Raw genomic sequence first — 21,316 nt, forward strand, 5'->3', positions numbered from 1 at the left:
CCATAATAAAATTTTTTTTAAAAAGCAAAAATGAGGAGGGCACAGCAAGTGGCACGTGCCTATACACAGTCCTAGAGACCACACAGGCTGAAGCAGGAGGGCGGCTTGAGCACAAGAGTTTGAGCCCAGCCTGGACACAGACAGACCCAGTCTCAAAAACAAAGCAAACCAACCAAACAAGAGCGGGCCCAGCCAGTCAGCTTGCTAGAGAGTGGCTACACTCTCAGTGGCCACCAGGGGGCAGGGTTTGCTTTTTTAGGATTAAAAATGGTACAGCTAGTGTATTTTCTTGGGTTTGTTTTTGCTGTTAGGAGTTTTTGATTCTCTCTTTCCTCCTTTCTGTGTGCCCCCATCCAAGGAGACTGACAAGTGGGCCTGGGAGGAGGAGCCCGGAAGAGGCTCTGTCTGGGTTGGTCTCCAGCACCCACTGATACTCCTGTGACCCCAGATGTGCAAGGGCCTGGGCAGGTCACTCTGCCCCCAAATCCTCCATGGCTCAGTAAACCTTTGCTCTGCCTACTCTGTGTCAGGCCCTCTACTGAGTGTGGGGAATACTCACTACAGGAGGAGGGTCAGTAAGGACGGAGAGTCAGACAGACAGCTAGATGAATGAGGGACACAAGCCAAATATCTGGTTGGCCCCTCAAAACCCAGGCCAAGCTCAGTGCCCACACCTTCAGCACAGAAGGCCCAGCAGGCAGCATGCACCTCCAGGCAAGGCGCATGGATACGCATGCGCCTTATGGTCTCAACTACCTGCAGGAACCATGCCCGGGCCTCAGGTTGCTCTCTAGTAAGAGTTCACTGTTCCTCCCTCGTGGGGTCCAGGCTCCCACCCCACCCAACGCGGGCGCAGCTGAAGAAACACCCCCTGGAGCTCTCGGTAGCACCACCCAGCTTGGTCACCTCCTGCGTGTGGTGTCACCTACTTGGCGTAGGCCTTCTCCACCAGGGCGCACCAGAACTCGTTGCGGGAGTTGGAGTGGCAGTAGATGAGCTGGTTGTTCACTGTGGGCAGCCGGTCATCAATGACCACATCCACCCACTCCCCAAAGCGCCAGAAGTGGAAGTGGAAGATGCCGGCATAGGCGTCAGGCTTCTCGGGGTCCCACTCCTGCTCCTTCCAGTCTGGGATGACCTGGGTGAGGAGAGCCGGGACAGGATGTGGACATACCGAGTGGTATGTCTGGCTCCTGAGGAAATGGGGAGGCATGCCTTTGAGGAACTAGAATGGAAAGGAGTATTAGCTTGTGCCCCGTCTGGCCCACGCAGGAAGGAGGTGGGACTCAGCCTATCTCACCTCCTGGCACCAGGTTCCCCAAGTCTGCTGGGATTAGGAGCTACTCTCCAGCTGTGCCTCTCCAGCTGTGCTTCCCTAAGACCTCCCTGGAGCTCCCCCTGAAGCCTCCTTGCGCTCCCTGTGCCCTCTGGCAGGCTGCTCCAGTCCCAGCATTTTCCTGAAACCCGTCTCCCTCTCCATCCTGCTGCCATCACACTGGCCGAAGTTCCTGTCACCTCTGTGACAGCATCTGCAGTCGCAGCTGCCCTTGCCCCACATAGCAGCAGACCGACACGACCGTGTCGCCCCTCCACAGCCTCGCTTCTGTACTCCCAGGGGCAGCCCCGCCCCGCTCCCTGCTCCATGAGCTCCCCACCCATCTCCTCACCCACTTCAGTGCCTATTGTCCCCCTCCACGATGCTCTCCCTGACTGCAGGCCAGGCCCTATCCACCAGACTCAGCCCCTGGCACTTTTATTCCGATACTTGAAATTACATTAAATACCCACGAGACACTGTTCAGTGTCTGAAACTATGCCTGGAACATCAGTTCTCACAATAACCCCATGAGGGTGGATCAGTACTATCCAGCCCGACCTGACAGACGAGGAAACGGAGCCTCAGAGAGGCCAGGTAACTTGTCTAAGGTCACTCTGCAGAAAATATACACATTCCTCATGGAGCACACAGATCTGAGTCTGAAGCCAGGATTCAAACCCATGCTGGACACTGAGCACCCAAGATGTACAAGACCTGGCCCCTGCCCTCAGGAGGACCCCAGGTTGGTGGGAGAGGCAGGCACAGGGTAAAGAGCTCAGGCTAACACAGGGGGCATGCAGAGGCATGGAGAGAATGGTGGGGGGGCGGGGTTACCCTAAAGGCCAGCAGCAGCTCTGAGCAGGTGTCCTGACAGCTGGCACGGGGTGTGACCCAAGCATAAGAGGACACATAGGCAATCTGGGCCAAAGGAGGTGGGCAGGGAAGAGCAACACCGCCCTCCCCAGGGCAGGGTAACTGCAGAGCACAGCACCAAGAGCAGCTGAGCAGCTCCTTCTAGAAGAAAACCACCCCGGTGCACAGAGCAGAGCCGGGCCCTAGGCACAAAGGCCGAGCCAGGCATAGCACAGGAGCTTCCAGTTCTTCAAGCTTCCAGTTCTTCAGGCTTCCAGTTCTTCAAGTCGGAGCCTAAGCCAGCCTGAGCCTCACTCCCCACCCCCTTGCTCACCAAGGATGCTTTTGTTTACGCTTTTGTTTTTTGCGTAAACAAAAAGGGCAAGGGCTAGGCCCAACCCTCAACAGTGACGTTTGGCAAAGCGAACGCTCCCTAGTGGGACGTTCAAGACCAAGAAAATAAAAATGCTAATCCAGGGAGAGGCATTACCACCACTACTGTAGCCTTGCTCTGTGCCAGACAAGGGGCCGGGCTGTTTACAATATCACCCCTCCGCTCACAAGCAGCTTTGGGGATGAGGCTGGGAGAGTGGCCAGCAGAGGCAGCCCTGGGGACGGGTGAAAGAGACAGGATCCAAACCTGGGCTTCAGAGCCTGTGATCCTGTGTCTGGAACCCAGCAAGGCTCAAGACTCGTTGCTTCCTGCCCTCCACCTCCTCCCCTACTTTCTGCCAACTCTGTGTCCTGTTTAAGTAAGGAACTCCCCGGCTGGCCCCTACCCCAGCTTTGTGTGCTCTCTCCCCACTTTGCTGTCAAGAGAGAAAACTGTATCAAAAATGAGCCCCTTGCAGGCCGGGAATGATCACCCCCACTGCACAGGTGGGCAGGCTGAGTTCCAGAGAGAAGCTGGAAGCTGCCCAAGGGCTCAGCTAAGCTGGGAGCAAGGGCTAGGCCCATGGCTCCCCTGCACCCTCCTCTCCTGTGGTCCGTTCTGAGTGTTCTGGATTGCATAGGGAGGAGGGAGGCGGGCAGCTGTTGCAGGGTGCAGGAGGTACTCTGGGACCTCAGAAAGATCATTAGACCAACTCAGGGCTTGGCCCTGAGCTGTCTGCAGCTCAAGAAGCAGCTAATGAGGCTCCAGAGCCTGGAGACCCAGAGTCAAGGATCCCAGGGGCCCCAATTTCCCCTCCTGCATCCCAGCCAGTGGACCTGACACGGCTGGGTTCCACAGCCTTCTCATTGCTCAGCCCCTCTGCCGCCGGCGGGGTACTGAGCTGGCGGGAGGAGACTATCCAGCAAGCGTGCTCCCATGTGTACATACACCAACACCCTCCCAGCACACATCTGGCCGTGTTGGAAGTCAGGGAGCCACCAAGCCTCCTGGGGTCATGTCAAAGGAGTCAGGAGGTACCCGAAGAGGTTCTCATCAGCTTCCAAGGCCATTCTGAGAGTCAGTAAGGATAAATGAAATAGATTAAAACACAGTATATAGGATCATGTTTACAAGGTCTTGATGACATGGGACAAACAGTCATTGTTGGAGGAATGCAAGAAATCAACTCATCTTTTTGAAGCAACTTTTTTTTTTTGGTACCAGGAATCGAACTCAGGACCTTACGCTTGCTGAGCAGACGCTTATGGCACTAAGCTATATCCCTGGCCCCAACGCATCTTTTTGAAACTAGGAAATTAGATGAAAGAATTTAGCACTGATCCTGCCTTTGTTCCACACACTGTACCACAAGGTAACCAAAAAGTGGGTGACGTGAGGTCTCTACCTGGGTAAGAATTCCAGCTAAGAAACAAGGAAGAAATGATAATATTGGACCATCTTGCAACCACTGAAGAATTAATAAATTTAGCCAAAGATCCCTGATGGGTTGTCTGACCATGAAGAAAGAGACAGGCAGATATTCTGCATCTTCAGAATGAAGAATGTGACATCTGTGAAGCACCATGCAAAAAGCAACTGTCCCTGGACCTGATAAAGCCTCTAGGGCCAAGTCCTAGTTTACAGGAAATGCAGAGAACGGAGAACCTGTTAATACTGCAAGGGTGCAGTCAAAAAGACTCAGACAGTGGAAAATCCCAATTGGACCAGTGCCCAGTTTCTTCATAAATAAACCTTAAGGAAAAATAAAAAGAAAGGGCAATCAACCAACTGCAATTAAGGATCTCTGGCATCCCATTCAAACAAACTATAATGTGTGCGCATACTTGTGGCACAAACTGAAAACTAGAACACTTGTTGGGCATTTGATGATACAATTTGATCACCCCTAATCCAAAAATCGGAAATGCGAAACTTTTTGACTGTGGACATCACACTCAGAAAAATTTTTTATTTTGGAGCATTTCAGATTTTGGACTTTCAGAAGAGGGGGGGATGTTCAACACCTTTACAATTTGTGTCTAGATGTTCTCCCGAAGCCTCATGAAGTCAGCAGGGGCAAGATTTTCAGAGGTGGCTGAATCTAGAGTTTGTGATTGATTCCTGGTAAAATGTTGCGATTGAGGATGTGAGTGCTACACCTGACCTAGGGCAGGCAGCCTGCATACAGTATAAGAGACAAAGAGGCTTGCCCCTTCTCTCTCTTGCTGCTTTTGCTGTTTTCCTCCACCATGAACTGTTGCCCCTCTGCCACGTGCCACCCTGTCTTGGAGTTAGCCGATATGGACTGAAACCTCTGTGAACTGTGAGCTAAATAAACCTTTCCTCCCTTAACTTTGGGCATTGGGTATTTTGTCTCAGCAATGAGAAAAGTAACTAAGACAAACTACTAAAGTACAGCAAATATTCTAAAATCTGGAAAATCTCTGAAGTCTGAAACACTTCTGGACCCAAGGATTGTGGAGAAGAGATACTCCACCTGTATCAAGGAATGATTCTAAAACATCTCAGCTGGATTGTGGTTATTATCTCATGACCCTCTCTCTCACAGCTGTATCCAGAAACATTTACAGATGAACTGATACGCTGCTGGGGTGGGGGTAGCTGACAACCCTTGTTGTGAAGGGATGGATACAAGGAGCCGAGTAGGCGGTGCTCTCTACTCTTGAGGTGTGTATAATTGAAATTCTCCATCACCACAGACACCACACAGGCTGGCAGCGAAAGCTCTGTGTGCGGGCCCTGCTGGTCCTCACCTCATGCCTCAGCACACCTCCTGTGGGCCCTGCAGAAATCGACCATGCCTGCCAGGCACTCCAGGATGCCTTGTGCCACCTCACCCCTCTATGTGTGCGTCCATCTGCCTTCACGTCCCCTTCACCTGTCCCATAAGGGTTAGTCTCAGGCACAGCTGGGGAGCCCCCTCTTGGCTCACCAGCCTGGTCCCTTTCCTCCATGACAGGGAGGAGCTCCATAGGGGCAGGGGCCAAGCTGGAGTTCTCTCCAGTCCCCAGCACACCGCCCAGGGCCTGGCTCAGCTCCGAAGCTGACTGGAGTCTTGCTGAGAGGAAAATCCCCAATGCTGATGACGGTGAAGCTCCCAACCAGCTGGTAACCTTGACACTACTTAATACCACATTATCAACCTCCTGCATGAGAGGGACTTAAGTTTGAACTGGGCCACCTCTCCAAGCCTCAGTTTCCTCATTTACCTACCCTGCTGCCATGAGCGCTAAAGTAGATAGCCTCAGAGGTACTTGCTACACTGTAGAGGGCTCTCCCATAGGAAGTTGTCCCTTTGGTGTATGGAGTACCCATGTGGGCACTTGCCCAATAAGCAGAAGAACTCAAGGCAGGCAGGGGTAGAGATGCCAGGTCATCCTCCTTCCCAAGAGGACAGTGTCCCGTTTCTCTGGTCCTGGGTTTTCTTGGGAGCTCCTACTCACATCCCAGGGGCTGGACTTCAGCACCCTGGGGCAGCAGCAGCAGACGCAGACATTGCCCAGGCCATGTGACAGAGAGGAGAGGGCTGGGGTCAGGAGCCCAGGGAGGACAGCTGCTCAGGACCTGTGTGAGAACACACACCTGTGAAACTGTGTGCAGACATGGGGACACACAGACGGGGCTTTCCAAATTTCTGCCTGGGACCTCAAGGGCCAGCTCACAGCAATCCTAGCAACACGGGCAGGGCTGTGAGATGCGGGGCGGTAAGGGTGTCCCCATGTCGCCCAGGTTGGGGCAGGTGGGCCACGGCCTGTCTGAGTCCTCAGACTCAGTAGGCTCCTAGTTGGAGCCTCTGAGGTTCCTTGGGTCTCAGCTTCTGATTCCAAGAGTCTCACATTTCCCAGGGTTCAGATGCTGGGACTGAAAGAGTCCAGGAAGAGCTGGTGCCATCGCCATCTGCTCCCTAGGGATTGGGCAGCTAATGTTACAAGAGGCTATAAGGATTCTTATGCCGGCTGAGGCCAAGACCTGGGCAGATCCTCAGCCTTGGGCAGACCCTTCCCCTGGGCCTCTGCTCCCCAGCTACAATGTGAGGGCTAAGCATCCTCTCAGCTGACCATTTGAGCTGGGCAGTTGCACAGCAAGCAGTAAAACGCAGGGCAGGGAAGGGGTGGAGACGCCAGGTCACCCTCCTTCCCACAAGGTCAGTGTCCATTTCCCTGGCTGTGGCAGGAGGATGCATCCCTTGAATGCTCTCTGGGACAACAAGGCCAGGCCTGGTACCTGCCCTCTCTCCACCCGACACTGCCTGCTGCCATAGGCACTGGCCGGCTGGGTTCTCTGGGGCAGTTCCCTTTACATCTCACAACCTTCAGTTCCTGCTCACTTTATAGGTTCTCTTAACCTCTCCTTACACTGCAGGAACTGCAAATGTGTACTAACAAAATAAACAATAAATTTTAAAAAAGAAGAATTTGAAGAGTAAGCACTGGGGCAGCAACAACGGGCACAACAGAGAGGGTGTCGCCCCAGCTCGGTGGAGCTCAAGTGCTTCGCACGTTAACTCAGTCATCCTTTCCAACTTCCCGCTGAAGGAGGCTCAGGGAGGCTGCCTGTGATCACACGGCTGGTCAGCGGCTGCACAGGCCTGGGGCCCGCACCGCTGTGATACCCTGCCTCTGGGTGGCAGAGATTCAGGAAGCGGCAAGGCTCTTTGGTCTATCGTTTCTTGTGGTTTCTGTGGAAAGTGGGCGATTTCCCTATGGTGCGCTCCGGAGACAGAGCCAGGCCACTTCTGCTGTCCCAGAAGTGCTGGACTCCTTGTCCAATGGGACCTCCCCTCTTCCTGAGGCACCTCTAGGAGGGCTGGGAGACAGGCTTGGGGAGGGGTGCGTCAAGGAAGCAGAGACTCCTGAGAAATGGGGCTGCTGGGCTGGGAGGGGTCTTTGGGTGCGATGAAGTGGGAGGCGAGGGAGGCCCCGGGGTAAAGGAGGAGAGGGGCAGTGAGACGCAGCCGCAGGGTTCTGAAGCAGGGTTATTCCTGGGCAGAACTCTGACATGTCCCTGCAAAGGAAGTCACCTGGCTGAGCCTGAGCCGGCGGCGGAAGGGACACATCCTAGGGGCCAGCATTGTGCGATCAGAGGTCGATGAGCCCAGAGTGTGGTCTCTCCTTCTCCATTTCCTCAGGGACCGGGGCAGGAGGCCTCCTCTGGGCCCTGGCTGTCTCTGCCCTCAAAGCAACACATTTGAGAGATGCTGAGGGGAGAGAGAGGTGAAGGACCGGTGGGGCACTAACGTGGCTTGGCTTGTGACCGAAGGTGCTGGTATCAGTGTCATTGGGTTATGGGTTTAACACGGCCAGGACAGCAGGACAGGAAGGGGCTTCACAGGACCAGGCTGCTCCCTCTGGAAGGGCTGGGGCTGGGGGTGGGTCAAGGGCTATCAGAGGACACAGCCAATCGGTGACCAGGCCGGGGGAGGCCAGGCTAAACGCAGGCCCGGGCCTGACCTACTACACCCTTGGCCACTCTTAGGTTCCACGTGCCCCTGCTCAGGCACCCCTGGCCGCCCTTGGCTCCCTCCACCCGCCCCCTAGAGGCTAGTCTGGGGCTATTGTCAGAGCCAGGAGACCTGTGAAACCCAACCCTGAATCCTGATGTAGGGTCTGCAGTCCCTTGACTGCTCTGGTCTCATCCCTGAAACCTGGCAGCAGGAGGGGGCAGGGCATGTGGGAGCCCAGAGAGGACACAGCTCCTGAGGGGGGACAGCACTCACAGTGAGAGACACGCCACCACGGCGCGGGCATACAGCATTTATTGGGGACACGCAGCAGGCACAGCAACAGCAAGAGCACTGCGGACGCCACAGGGCAGATGGGGTGGATCAGGGTAGGGGACGGGCAATCCTGACCGAGAGTGTCCCCAGAGCTGCAGGGGGAAGCCAAGCAAAGAGGCAGAAGGGCGGGGTCCCTACCAGGAGTCTGGTCTTTCCCAGTCCTCGGTGGAGAATAAGGTAGCAAAGGCTGCAGGCAAGGCCCTCTCTAAGCAGGGCCTCAACAGACCCAGAGGTGTGAATTTCAAAGGACCAGAATTCACCCACCAGCCAACCCCTGCCCCACAACATCCTACACCAACACCCTGGGGCTCGCCCTCCAGCAGCCCCACACACCAGGGCCAGTTCCACCCCACCAGTTACCTCCCAGTTCTCAGCATACCTGTTCCCAGGGCCAAGCGCAGCCATGGCTGTTTCAGGAGGGAAAATGTCTTGGACACAACTGGCCAGGGGCAACACAGGGTGTTGTGGGCACTTGTTGAGAGGCAGTAGCAGAAGCCAGCGGCAGACCAGGTCCCTCCGCAAAAGGGGCTCTGGCCCTATGCGGGGTGAAGGAGAATGAAGCTTGGGGCTGGAACTGAGTCTGCTGATAACTGGGCCCGTTTCTCTGTTTGTTTGGTGAGTGGTTGCCCCCGAGGACCTCAGAGGCCAGCAAGACACACCGCTGCTGTCTCCGGCCCACTTCAGAATGTCACCCACGAAAAGGATGTGCAGGGCAAGTCCCTCAGGCCTTCTCCACCCACCCAAGCTGCACCGAAGCAGCCTGGGAAATGCCAAGAGAGGCAATAGGAGGATGAAACACCTGAGTGTGCCCCCACCCCTCACCCCCAGTGAGCTGACAGAGCCTGACTTCACAGCAGGGGACATCACCATCTCCAGTTCCAGATCCTGGACCCCTCTCTACAAAACCATTTCCCCTCCCTGTGTGAACCACAAGGTCTCCTGTGGGAATTCCCACACCAAGGGGGAGTCAACCACTGTCATGTCAGCCAGGTCCCTGCTGAGAACCACACTTGAACAACTATTCTTCAAGAGATAATCTAAAGTTGCCTTGTGTGCAGGGAAGATATAGAACAATAGTACACACACACTGTCTCTCAGTATACCTCTATGTATTGGTGGCTAGATCTCTGCATGACTTGACATACTTCCCTTCACTCCCCCATGCCTGCAGTCACTCCCACAGGAACCCGAGCTAGTTTTGCAAAGGCAGCACCAATCTCTACCACCCAAACCAACCCACAGCAGCCCTGCCCCATATCCTGAGGGATTTGAGCTGTCGCGGGATCACATCAGCCCAATGCTGGGGGTGGTCTTCAGGCTGGGTGTTCAAATCTTGAGGCAGGATTCAGCAAAGGTGCTACGGGTGAGCGGGCAGCAAACGCCTGCCTGCTGAGTTCCCCGAGGAGGAGGCTGCTCCTGCTTCTCAGTCTCCCTGTCTCTGGAGGAAGCCCAATGACGGACGGTTTGGGTCACTCTTTCTCTCTCTTTCAGTCTATTTCTACCATAATGAAGCAGGGACTGCAGTCCTGTGGTCTTTCCATCAGCCCATGGTAGCACCAGCCAGGCATCTACAGCAGTGGTGGCAATGAATGGTCCAGCTTCTAGACTACAGAGCTGTGGGATCTTCCGATGAGCCAGAGCACTGGCACCACGGAGAGGAAGGACATGGGACTCAGGGGGCCTCTGGCCAACCCCAGGACAGGCTGAGCAGCTAGAAGAATGTCCCCAGAAATATACACGGGAGGAGGTCTGGGCAGGGGGAGGCTGGTGGGCCAGAGGAAGGGCAGCAGGGAGTGGCCACCATCAGAGCTGGTTAAACACCACAGAGGCCTTGAGGTTGGCAGGCTCAACCCCCTCACCAAAGGTAATGAGGAAGTACATGACCTTGCGGATCTTGGCCAAATCCGACAGGCGCTCCCCAAACTCCAGGGCATCAGCCTCATTCCAATCCATGGCGTCCGAGTCCTCCTTGCGCCAGAAGATGGCAGCGGGGTCCAGCAGCTGGCGTGTCATGAGGTTGGTGAGGTCAGGTGTCCAGTTCTGAGAGGTGCCCGTGATGGTGACCTTGCCTGGCTTGTCCAGCACAACATTCCAGCGTTCAAACTGCAGTTTCTGCTGCTGGATAAAGTCAATTCGGTACACGGACTCAGCTGGCCTCAGCAGCTTCTCGCCATCCTGGCGCTTCTCCCCACGCTGCTTCAGGCTCTCCACGCGCAGCCGCATCTGCTTGGTCAGGTCCTGGTCCAGGACCAGAGGCATCTCCAGCTGCTTCGGCCCATCCTCTGCCATGGCCCAAGCACCGTTCCGCTGCTCCCGCCAAGGTCAAGAAGCCAAGTGGGCTGGGGCCTCGGATGCCAAGAGAAGAGGCCACCCCAGAGGGCTCCGCCTCCCCAGTCCCCACCCTCTGTCCCCCTGTCACCACTCTCAGCCCCACCCAGTTCTTCACACGGGGCGTGTGTGAGGGTGGGAGGCTCCAAAGGCCTCCTCTCTACTCCTCACGGCAGCAGTAATGCAGCACTTCGGGCAGGCAGGAAGGTGACAGGCTCCTCAGAGACCAGAGTGCTGATGTCAGCAGCTGTGGCAACCACCTTGACGACCATGGCTGGGCTGGGAGCTGCTTGTTTGTGAAGAAGGCACTGCATGGAGCAGCCAGGGAGGGAAGGGGAACCACACACCTGCCACAGGCAGTGAGGACAGACAGGAAGACCCCGGGGGCTCAGCCAGGACCAGAGCGGATGCCAGAAACTCATTTACCACATGCCCTTCTAGTCCCACTGCCAGGACAGTCCCGCCACCATCATTTCTGACCTAGACCCAAGCTTCTCAGACCTTAGGTTGCACCAGAACCCCTGAGAGGCATAGAAACATTGCTGAGAATTTGCATTTTTAACTACCTCTTCGCAGGCTGCTGGTGCAGAGACTACCCTGAGACTCACTCACCCAGCTCCTTCTAACCTCATGGTCTCAGACTCAGCCTTGTCCTACGGCAGCCACATGAGCAGGTTTTACTTTTACCAAAACCCTACCACCTATTCCATCTCCTCCCACAAGGATCCTCCTCCCAGGAGACTGGAGGCCAAGGAAGAATCTGGCAAACATTTACATTCCCAGTGCCTAAAAGGAGGCAGGAGCTCAGCTATATGAGGGTAGAGGGAAGGGTGGAAGGGCCGCTGCCATGATGCGCCACACCCAGAACACAGGACAGAGGCACAGCCCAAGGTGTAACAGCTGAAAATAATCTGAAGGGTGCGGTGGACCACAAGCATAATTCACTGCTAGACAGAGGCTACGTAAGTCAGCAGTATCCTGGGCTATGTGAACAGCATGGGGGCCCGGAGGAAGAAAGAGCACCAGGTCCTCAGGCGAGGGTATAGTTCAGTGGTAGAGTACTCAGCATGTGGGGGCTCCATTACCAGCACCACAAAAAATGAACACATGAATACATACACATCCGGAAGCCCTGGGGTCAATTCTAGAGGCCCTCAGCAGGAACTGGAGAGGACCACACTGTGGAAGAGGTCAAGCTGCCCGTTCTCAAAACCTTTTACTTTGGAGCCAGAAGGGCAGGGAAGAGGAGAACAATTCAATTAGAAGCTATTATTGGGGGCTTCTGTTTTCTCCATGAGGAAGGAGAGATTCTATTCTTCCCAGCACTAATTTCACATTTTATTTGTATGTTTGCTTAGGTTGGTTTTGTGTTTCTTGTTTTGGTTTGCAGGGCTGGCACTTAAACTCAGGGCCTTTGCCTATGCCAGGCAAGCGCTCTCCCAATGAGCTACACCCCAGCCCCTGTGTGCGTAGTTTTTGTCTATGATGTCCCCACACTGGACCACAGTCCTGAAGAGGGCAGGGACTGCCTGTCTTGCTCATCACCTTAAGTCAGCACCCAGAATAAGACCTGCGACATAGGAGGTTCACAGAAATCCTTGTTGAATGGTGAGTGAGTGAGTGAGTGAATGAATGAATGACACTGATGAGAGAACAGCTGAAATGATGTACCATGGGGCCCCAGACCAAGGACAGCCAGAGGAAGGAGCACCGGTGAGGAGAGAGCATGGGACACTGGACACTGGCGAAATGAGATCAGAACCAGGTGTGCGCTGGGCTGGGGAGGGAGTAAGAGGCCAGGGGGTAGGGGCTGGGCCTCTGACTAAAGCCCTCCACAGAGAGAAGTTCCAGGCCAGACTGTGGCTGTCGGAGCAAGTGACCAAGGTGGCAGAAGGTGAAGGTGGATAGAGAAGAAATCAAGAACTAGGTCCAGGGAAATGGGTGGAGACAGAGCGTAGGCATTAGCCACACGGACACAGCAATCCCCAGAATATGGCAGTTCTTGGGGTACGAAGGTCTGAGAAATCATAGGTGCCGGCCCTTTTGTTCCAGAACAACAGGCCAGAGTAGCTGGGGGGCAAAGGAGAGTAAAACAGTGAGTGGAGAGTAGGGAGCTAAAAGCATGTAGGCAGCCTGGACTCATGTGAGGAAGTTGTCCTAGAGGAAAGAGGATCTCTTATTTCTGGATCCTAGGGGACAGGGAGGTTCAGCTTCTGCTGATGAGGATCTAAGGGCGTAAGGATTCCTGGGGAGGCCTTGTCTCAGCCTGGACAGAGGAGTATGACCTGCAGGAGGCTGAAGGTGAAGGATGTTATGACCAGGCTTCACAGCACAGGAGGGAGAGGGCAGCAAGGGCCCAGGGAAGGTCCTTGGGGAGAGGGGGCAGGAAGAAGGTGTGTGCAGAGTCTTATGGCCCAGGGGCAGGAAGAAGTCAGAAGGTGCAGGTGCTGTCCAAGACCACTGATGTCCACAGACCTCTGTTCAGCTGCCAGAATCTTGGGAAGACCCAACAAAGGCCGGGCATAGGAACATGTTCAAGAAAGCAAGCTCCAAACTTGCATACACAACTGCAAAAGACGTGCATAAAAGCCAAGCAAACAAGCAAAATCCTGCTTAACTTTAGATGGAAAAAAGACTGGAAGGAAATATAGAAAATCCTCAACTATGATTTTTTGAGGCAATAACAGTCACATGACTTTTGACCTTGACTTTATACATTTTACATCTTCTGTCCCTGGTACCTAGTTGTGCACAGTGGAGACTGATGAGCACTGAATTAACTGCTTTGTAACTGTGAACATGGATTGTTTTCATAACAGGGCAGGGACAGAGTGGGAAACATTTAAACAGAACTAACCTGCCCCCCATCCTGTTCAGGCACTGCTCAAGCACTGCTCACCCCCACCTCTTGCCCTGCATACATCTAGGCTCTCCCCATGGACCCAGGGCCCAGGCTGGACAGCAGGCAGCATGCCTGGGCTACCCTAGGCACTGGGAAGACAAGCTCATTGTAGACCTTGGGTCTGGCCTAAGCCCGGCCTGATGGAAATGCCCATCCAAACTATCATATCCTGATTTTAGGTTCATAGAGCTTGATCCCTGAAGTCTACTGCCCTGCCCTTACGAAACTATAGGCAAGACGGGGAGGCCATAATGACCAGGGATCCCTGGGTGGGGGAACCCACTACCCAGAAGCACCTGGCTGGGAAGGGATCTAAGTGTGCCAAGAACCACTGCTACACGCCAAGGGCTTGACCTCTTCTCACTACCCAAGGGTGCTGGTTGCAGTGAGGCCAGAGAAGGGTATGACTGGCCCAAGGTAGGTCAGTAACTATCAAGGGACCCAGCCAGAATCACACCCAGGTCTGGTTGTCTTTGAATCCTGTGCCTATGGGTCCCAGGCCCTTAAGGATGAGGAGGAGTTAGGGATGACTTCTGGGAGGAGGGACACGGGTATCCCAGATGTGACATGCCTTTACCTGAGGCTCAGGTAAAGTCTGGAGGGTGGAGGCAAAGGTGCAGCTCAAGCTGACCATCTCCCACCTCCACTGCTCTTTCAGGGAGAGCAAGGGGTGGGGCGAGGAGGCCCTGCAGAGTTACAGGCCCTGAAAGTGAGGGGTAACAACAAACAGAGCCCTGTCAGTGGGGACAGGAGGGGACGTAAGCACAATAATGAGCTCCACAGAGACTGTCACCACAGCAGCACCCAGAGGTAGAGAGCAATTAGCCAAGAGCACCCAGCCCACCCCAGCCTTCCCAAGCACCACACAAGCTACTGCAGGTCAGCCTCCTGGCCCTGGCAACCTTGAGATCCCTGGGCTGGGGTCCCACCCTTTGCAGGAGGAACCTTCTGTCTTGGGATAAAAATGAGCCTGCTGAAGATGGCACAGCATCAAGGATGGGCCCCCTGACTGAGCTGTCGGCCCTTCCTCCACCAGGGGTGGGAGGCTGCCAAAGGGGACTGCAAGCCAGGCTCAGCCAGAGGCACAGCTCTGAGACTCCTCCCTGCGCATGTGCAGACAGCTCCAGGGAGCTCTAGTCCACTGACCACTGGGGAGAAGCAGGCAGCTGGTCAGGTCAGTAACTAGATCCAACAATCTGAGACAGACCGCTCCTTCCAAACCTCTCTGGAGCCCTCTTTGTGCATGCCACCACTAGGCTCAGTGGGAAGGGACGAGCTGGTCCTGCTCTGCCCTCTGGGAACTCACCTCGAGGGGAGATGGCAGATAAACAGGCAATTACCTGGCAGGCAGAGGTGGGGAGCCAGCCCTCCAGGGCTCCCATGTGCCACCTCCATCCCTAGGCCAGTCCGCACCAAGGTACCAGTAGGGCTCAGAGGTAAGGGCCTGGTTCTGAGCTCAGAGAAGGGGGCTGAGGCTACAAGCTGCAAGGTATTTACACAAAGAACTACTCCAGATGCAGGTCCGCTTGAGGCCCACAAGTGACAAGATCCCACTCTGAGACCCGCCAGCTTGGATGTGCCATGAATACCCATGTCCACAAGATGCAGTAGTGGCCTCTGCCAGGGCCCTAAAGACCTACAGCATGCAGCTGCCTGACCCCTACAGGACCATCAGGGGTCAGGCCCCAGGGATGCCCACCCTGCTAAGAAGACAAGAGGGCAGGGAACCTGCCTCAGCCTTGGCTGAGGACACAGCTCCCTCTGATGGCTGAGGGACACCATGGAGGAAGAGGAGAGACTCCCTGTGCTCCATGAGAGCGCACCTATGTTCTAGCAGTGCTAATTGGCCTAAAGCTAGTCATCACAGCCACCCTTCCCTGAGGACTGTGCCGTGCAAGACACTGCAAGCACAGCATCTCATTCTAACCACGCACCTGCTGAGACACAGCTCCTGTGATTTTGCAGATGAGTAACCTGAGGCCAGGTTCAAAGCTTCCAATTTCTAAGACTGGGCATCAAACCCAAGACTGGGAGACTCAGGCACCCTGGGCTCTTATGTCCCCTCGCATCCCTTCAGGAGGGAGAGCAGGAAAGGCAGAGGCGAGGATGGGACAATGACTTATATTTGCCAGGAGGAGAACCCAGGTCTGGCCACCCTTCCAGCCTCCCTGCCTCCCCAGGAAAGAAACTCCAAGCTCTGGGTTTAAGGCCCCAGTGCCAAATGCTGCCACAAAAGACCAGGTGGCTGAAGCAGGGCTCATTCTTTCCAGCTGCAGACCTTTGGCTATGGTCCAGAACACCAGTAATGAGACCAGGAATCGTGACCCTGAGGATCATCTGGACCAGCCCCACTGAACTGGGAAAAGCAAGGCCCAGAGAAGGACAGCAGCTGGCCGAAGCACACAGCAGGTTACTGGCAGGGGTCCCTGACCCCGTTAATGGTGTCTCCACACCAAAAGTGAAGCAGGAGGCTTCCCCGTTTCACAGGTATATGTTTTACTCCAGGAACAGCAGGCCCTCAGAGGAGGGGAGGGGACACATCAGAAGAGATTCCAGCCGCTGCCCCTGGGGATCCCTAGCTGATGGGTCAGGAAGGCAAATCTGATGCTCGGCCATCCTGATGGGCCCAGTGTCACGCCATCCCTGCCCTGGTGCTGGCTTTCAGGAAGTCTCATCTGCCACATGAAGGCGAGAAAACACACTGCAGTAACCCCAGCCCACCCCAGCTGCCCCAGGCCTTACCTTTTGCCACAGAGACTCCCGGGAGGCCAGTGATGAGCAGGCAGCCACAAACCAGCAGTTGCCCACCTGGCCCTGGTGCAGGTCGTGGGAGCTGATGCCGTCCACAAAGAGGCGGGGGTCCTCGCAGATGTCCTGCAAGAAGGGAGGGGAACGTGAGCCGAGGAGCATGAGGGCCCCCTGCTGCAGGAAAAGGACCTCAGAGTATGCAGGGAGGTTGCCCAGTCTGCTGCAGACCGGGGTTCACATGGCCTGTCTGCTCCCCAAACCCAGGTCCCCCCAGGTCCTGCCTGAGACACCCTATTCTTCCCTGGCTGAAGTACTCTTCTGCCAAAGGAGAGACGATGAATGACTGTGGAAGGAGCTGGACCCTGGGCCACCTCCTTCTTCCCTCTGTGGCCCTCCCTGTCCCAGCCCATGCTGAGAGGCCCATGGTCACAACAAAGCGGGTAGTGGGGGTGAGAACGAAGAGCTTACAGAGCACAGAGAGGGGAGCTGGAGAGTGTATGGGCCAGGGCCCCTGTGGCATGCCCTTGTGCACTAGTCTGATCCTCCTCTGCCTGAGGAGTATGGAGTTAGGCTGCTGGTCCATTTTACGGATGAATAATGGGAGTCCCGAGAGGCAGAGATTTGTCAAAGGTACACAGCACACAAATACCCAACTGGGCAGAAAGCCATTCTGATTTTCCAGAGACTGGCAGGCATAGCCAGAGGGGCTGCGCCACAGGACATGCGGGGAGCCAGGCCGGTGTAGCCATCGGGCAGGGAAATGACTCATGCTCTCCTGCTGGCCCCGGGGCCCAGCCCTTCCTACTGCTGTCTGCTGGAAAGGGCCAGCAGGACGGCTCCAGAACCAGCTTCTCTCTGCACAGGTTCTTACCCTGGCCTGGGCTTCCCACATCACCAGGGTTTTCCCTAGGGTCCCCTGGGGCAGTGCTCGGCAGGAGGGAAAACACTGGCTTTGGCCTGAGCACAAAGAGATACATTGTGGAAGGGTTGGCTCCTGGCATCCTCGGGGCCATCATGCCATCCAGCCTGAGCTGGGCGCTGATTAGGTCAGAGCAGGGCAGCAGAAGGGGCCCGTACAGCCCTGACCCCAGCCTGCGGAGCAGAGGTGAACTGATGCACCACAGCTCCTGGAGGGCCCGCCTGTGCCCCATGTGGGCCTGACAGGCCCCCAGTGGCAGGGCTGGGTGTGGGGCTTCCCTTGCCCTGGGAAGGCCAGGATGCGTCCGTGGCTGCAAGTGCCACCTGTGTTCAGCAGCCCCACCCGAGGCCCCTCTACTTCACTAGCACCTCCCTCCACGGAGCCGATGGGGAGTGAAGATGGGGCGGGGGGCACTAAGTCATCTCCAGGCACCAGGTGTCCTGCTGGCACCACAATCAACTCTCATCACAGCCCTGAGAGTTGGGCAGGACACCCATCTTACAGATGAGAGCTGAACAGGGCGGCAGGGCCACAGTGCCAGGCTTCACTTCTGCAAGCTTTGCTCTGAGCAGGTTGAGGCCTTACTGCAGGCAGCCGGCAGAGGGCAGCAGAGCTTCTAACACAGAACTCCATTTCTGCTTGGCACTTACTTGCAGTGCAACTTGAGCCCAAGCTCCCCTCACTTCCACTTCCACCTCTGTGCAAAGGGGACAAACTTATCCCTGCAGGGCTGTGGGAGGCTTCCAGTCTCGGTGGTGGAGCGCTCAACAGGGAAAATGGGGCTTAGGCTATTCAGGTCCCACAAAGTACTGGGACCTCCTTCCCCCAAAAAACAAGTGTTTAGGACCAAGGAAAGGGCTGTGACTTCCCAGAGGGCACATGGGGAGGGACCTGACCCCTCCGTGCAGGTGGTACTACAGGATGGCTCAGGGCAGCATGTTAGGGCAGTCTGCCCAGAGCAAGGGTCTGGGTCCTGTCACCCCAGGTCGTGGGGAAGCCATGGACACGGTGGCCCTCATCTTGTACCCAAGGCCGTGCTCTATCTCTGGGGAAGCAGAGGAAAAAGCCCAGGCCTATCTCCTGCTGCCTCTCATTTTATCTCCCAGCCTCACCACAGCCAGCCCAGCTCCGGAGCCCCTGGAGCTATGACCTCGCATCTGCTGTTCTGAGGCTGGGAGGTGGGGTGGGGGTCATATCTGGAGAACCTGGCCACGTGTAACACAGAGAGACACCAGGCCCGTGTCTGGGCTGGTGTTGAGGTGACCCTCTACTTTAGAGCCCGCGGCCAGTGCTCTGTGACACGGACCATTGCCCCATCCCACAGCAGAGGAGCCTGGGCCCAAGAGGGGACAGTGACGTCCAACGTCTGGAGGCGAGGGACTGGACAAATGGGCAATACTGGTCTGCAGGGCTCCTGACCAGGGCTCTCCTCCCCACTGTGTGGCACTGCTGAGGTCGACCTGGAGGCAGGCACAGCCCAGAACAGGGCTCTGGCCCAGACACCTCTCCAGCCCTACAAAGCGAAACCAAGAGTGCCTGGGCTTGGGCTTCAGGGATCTCAGGTTCCAGCTGGGGCACAGCAAGGACCTAGGGTGATCAGCAGCCTGGGAAACAGCAGAGAAAGGAGGCCTGGGCCACGTCACCCCTGCCAGGAGAGGCTTGGGGTTACCAGTCTGACCCGGAGAAACCGGGTGAGGTCAGTGGCACCCGGAATCCAGAGGCCACCGTGGGGCACCTGTAAAAGAACAGTCACAGGAACGGCTCCTGAGGAGCAGGCACCTGCTGTGAGCTGGACGCTGTGCAAAGCAACTCTGCTAGACAGACTGGCCCAGGGCCGCACGCGAAGCTATGAACGGAGACTCCAGCTCAGGCAGCCTGGCTCGAGAACCTCTCAGTAGGCTAGCTTGTATGATGACAAAGTCACCCTTTCTATACTGTCTCCTGTATCTATCCTAGCAGGGGGGTGCCTCACTACACAGCAGTGAGATGAAGTCCAGGCCTTCACCCTCCACCTTGGGGGCCAGGCTTCTCAAGACCAGCACTTGTCCTTTTCTTCCTGGACATAAGCCACTGAGTGGGTCAGGGTTGGTCTCCGCCCTTCTGTGTGAGCAGAGCTGGGATGGCAGGAGCCCAGGGAGACCAGAGAGGCTGCCGGGGGGAGGGGCACTGGCACCTCCACATCAGGTGGGGAGAGGCGTGGTGGGCAGGGAGGCCCAGGTGGGATGAGGATTCCCCCTGAGACAGAGCCCAGCTACCCCCCCTGCCACCGGAAACAGACACTGCTTACCATGGGGCCTATAGCCAGCCACTCGCCGGGCTCTGCCCATCTCTAGGATGAGCAGGGCCCTGAAGGTTCCATGGGGGCTGCAAAGAAGGTCCCTGAGAGGAAGGGAGGACAAAATGACACAAAGGCCTGGGTAGGGCCACCATGAGGCCTGGGCAAAGCCATCCGAGTGCTGGGGTGACCACTCCTCTGCTCAGCTTGCCTCCAGGGCACAGCCTCTTGCGCCTGCAGGAAACTCTTACCCAGCCTGCTAGGCCAGCTCGACAAGGTTCAGGAGGCAGCCCCAGCCATCTCCCTCCTGGCACAGCAGGAAATTCAGGTTTCAGGTCCAAGGGCACAAACAACAGGAATGTCACACACACACACACACACACACACACACACACACACTGCACCAGGGACCATCCCATCCCCCCACCTCCTCAGCCACCCACCCTCACTGTCAACTCTCCTGCAATCTAAGGTCACAGGAGGAATCGACAACTGAGGACACTGGGCCTCTGCCTGGGACAGGAACAACACTTTCAAGAATCACAGCCTGTGGGCTACCCTTCCCTCATCCCTGCCCCATCTCTTCCCAGGAGTCCCCGTCCTTCCAGGACCCCTCCTCTCACAAGCCTTGCCTGCAGCTGGTGGTTCCCAGGCAGGAGAGCTGCCCAGCCAGTGCAAACCACCAGCTGTGCTCCCGCTAGGGGCCTCCAGTCCAGTACAGCCCAGGGGCACAGGCTTTCCTGGTAAAGGAGCGGGAGCCCCAGAGGGCAGGCGGGGCCACTGTGCTGGGAAATCCAAGGACAGTCCTACACTGACAGCTGCTCCCGAGACTCCTGCTCATCCTCTCCGCAGTCCACCAAAGGCCCCCCCGGACCGATGTCCCAAGGCAGTGCTGGGGGAAGGGCACTCTGCACCGTGCTACAGCCCAGATCCAAGAGGAGAAAAGGGGCTCCCCCCAGGGTTTGCTGACAGTCCCCATTTGCCTCTTATCTCCCTGACCAGACTGTGCGGGAAGCAGGAGACAGTCAAAAGTCCTAAAAGGAACAACAAAAACCAATAGGCCTGTAGCGGCTGGGCCTGCAGCGGGTGCCCCGGGTGGAGACTAGAGAGGACAAGGCCTGGTCCTATGCGGGGGTCAGTGAGGGTCAGTATGAGTCAGTATGAATCAGTATGAGAATGAGCGGCGCTGGGTCCTGTGTTGCCAAAGAGGAGGTGGGCAGGAGGGGAAGGGAGGCTTTTCACTGTCCCCCATGTGTCTGGCACCTCGAGAACCCACCCACTCCAACCTTCAGAAACCTTAATCAGCAAGAAAAACTCCCCCCCACTCGCGGAGGAGGAACCTGAGGCATCGGAGCGGAGCACAGTGACTTGTTCAAGGTCACATCCGGCCTCCAGCAAGATAGGGTCGAGGCTGGACCCAAGTCTGTATGGCTCCGGCCAGGCTCCCCCTTCCGTTTTGGGAGAAGGGCCAGCAGAACAGTGGGAGGCCCGCTAAGAAGCACCTCCCAGAACAGAGAAGCCTCCAAAACATCCCACACCCCACAAGCTCAGGGCAGCTGGAGTAGGGTAGTGAAGAAGGGCTTCCCTGGGCTGTAGGAAAAGCTGGCTTGCTGCTCTGTTTGTAAACAGTTGGTCGCAAGACCCAGGAAGTAGGACTTCATAGAGACAGTTTCACTGGCCAAAGGTCAAGCAGCTGGGAGTTAATAGTTGCAGCTGGACCAGCCCCACCCTTGAAGATTTGATTTCCACTTCCTGCTCCACAACCTCCTAGTGGGGGGATGGTGGGGAGGGGGCATGTCCTGGG

General features: G+C 56.2%; 2 protein-coding genes across 4 annotated transcripts in view; both read right to left on the minus strand.

Moving 5' to 3' along the window:
• The window catches only part of Capn5 (calpain 5), a 54,256-nt gene that overhangs the window by 12,570 nt on the left and 20,370 nt on the right, over positions 1–21,316 (minus strand). For all 3 annotated transcript variants that reach the window (XM_005379845.2, XM_005379844.2, XM_005379843.2), the window contains exons 3-4: positions 16,313–16,444; positions 930–1,138 (exon numbers count right to left, since the gene is read on the minus strand). In XM_005379845.2, coding sequence (XP_005379902.1) covers positions 930–1,138; positions 16,313–16,444 — 341 coding nt within the window. The remainder of the gene's footprint in view (positions 1–929; positions 1,139–16,312; positions 16,445–21,316) is intronic.
• Omp (olfactory marker protein) lies at positions 8,302–11,994 on the minus strand. Its single transcript, XM_005379842.2, has one exon. The coding sequence runs from the start codon at positions 10,627–10,629 to the stop codon at positions 10,144–10,146; it is 486 nt and encodes a 161-aa protein (XP_005379899.1). The 5' UTR covers positions 10,630–11,994; the 3' UTR covers positions 8,302–10,143.

The sequence above is a fragment of the Chinchilla lanigera genome, unplaced genomic scaffold (genome assembly GCF_000276665.1).
Source record: "Chinchilla lanigera isolate Chin_1 unplaced genomic scaffold, ChiLan1.0 scaffold00013, whole genome shotgun sequence".
Classification (NCBI taxonomy): Eukaryota; Metazoa; Chordata; class Mammalia; order Rodentia; family Chinchillidae; genus Chinchilla; species Chinchilla lanigera.

What these genes read in the sequence shown, in the direction of transcription:
- Omp (XM_005379842.2), bottom strand. Translation starts at nt 10,629, where the DNA reads ATGGCAGAGGATGGGCCGAAGCAGCTGGAGATGCCTCTGGTCCTGGAC.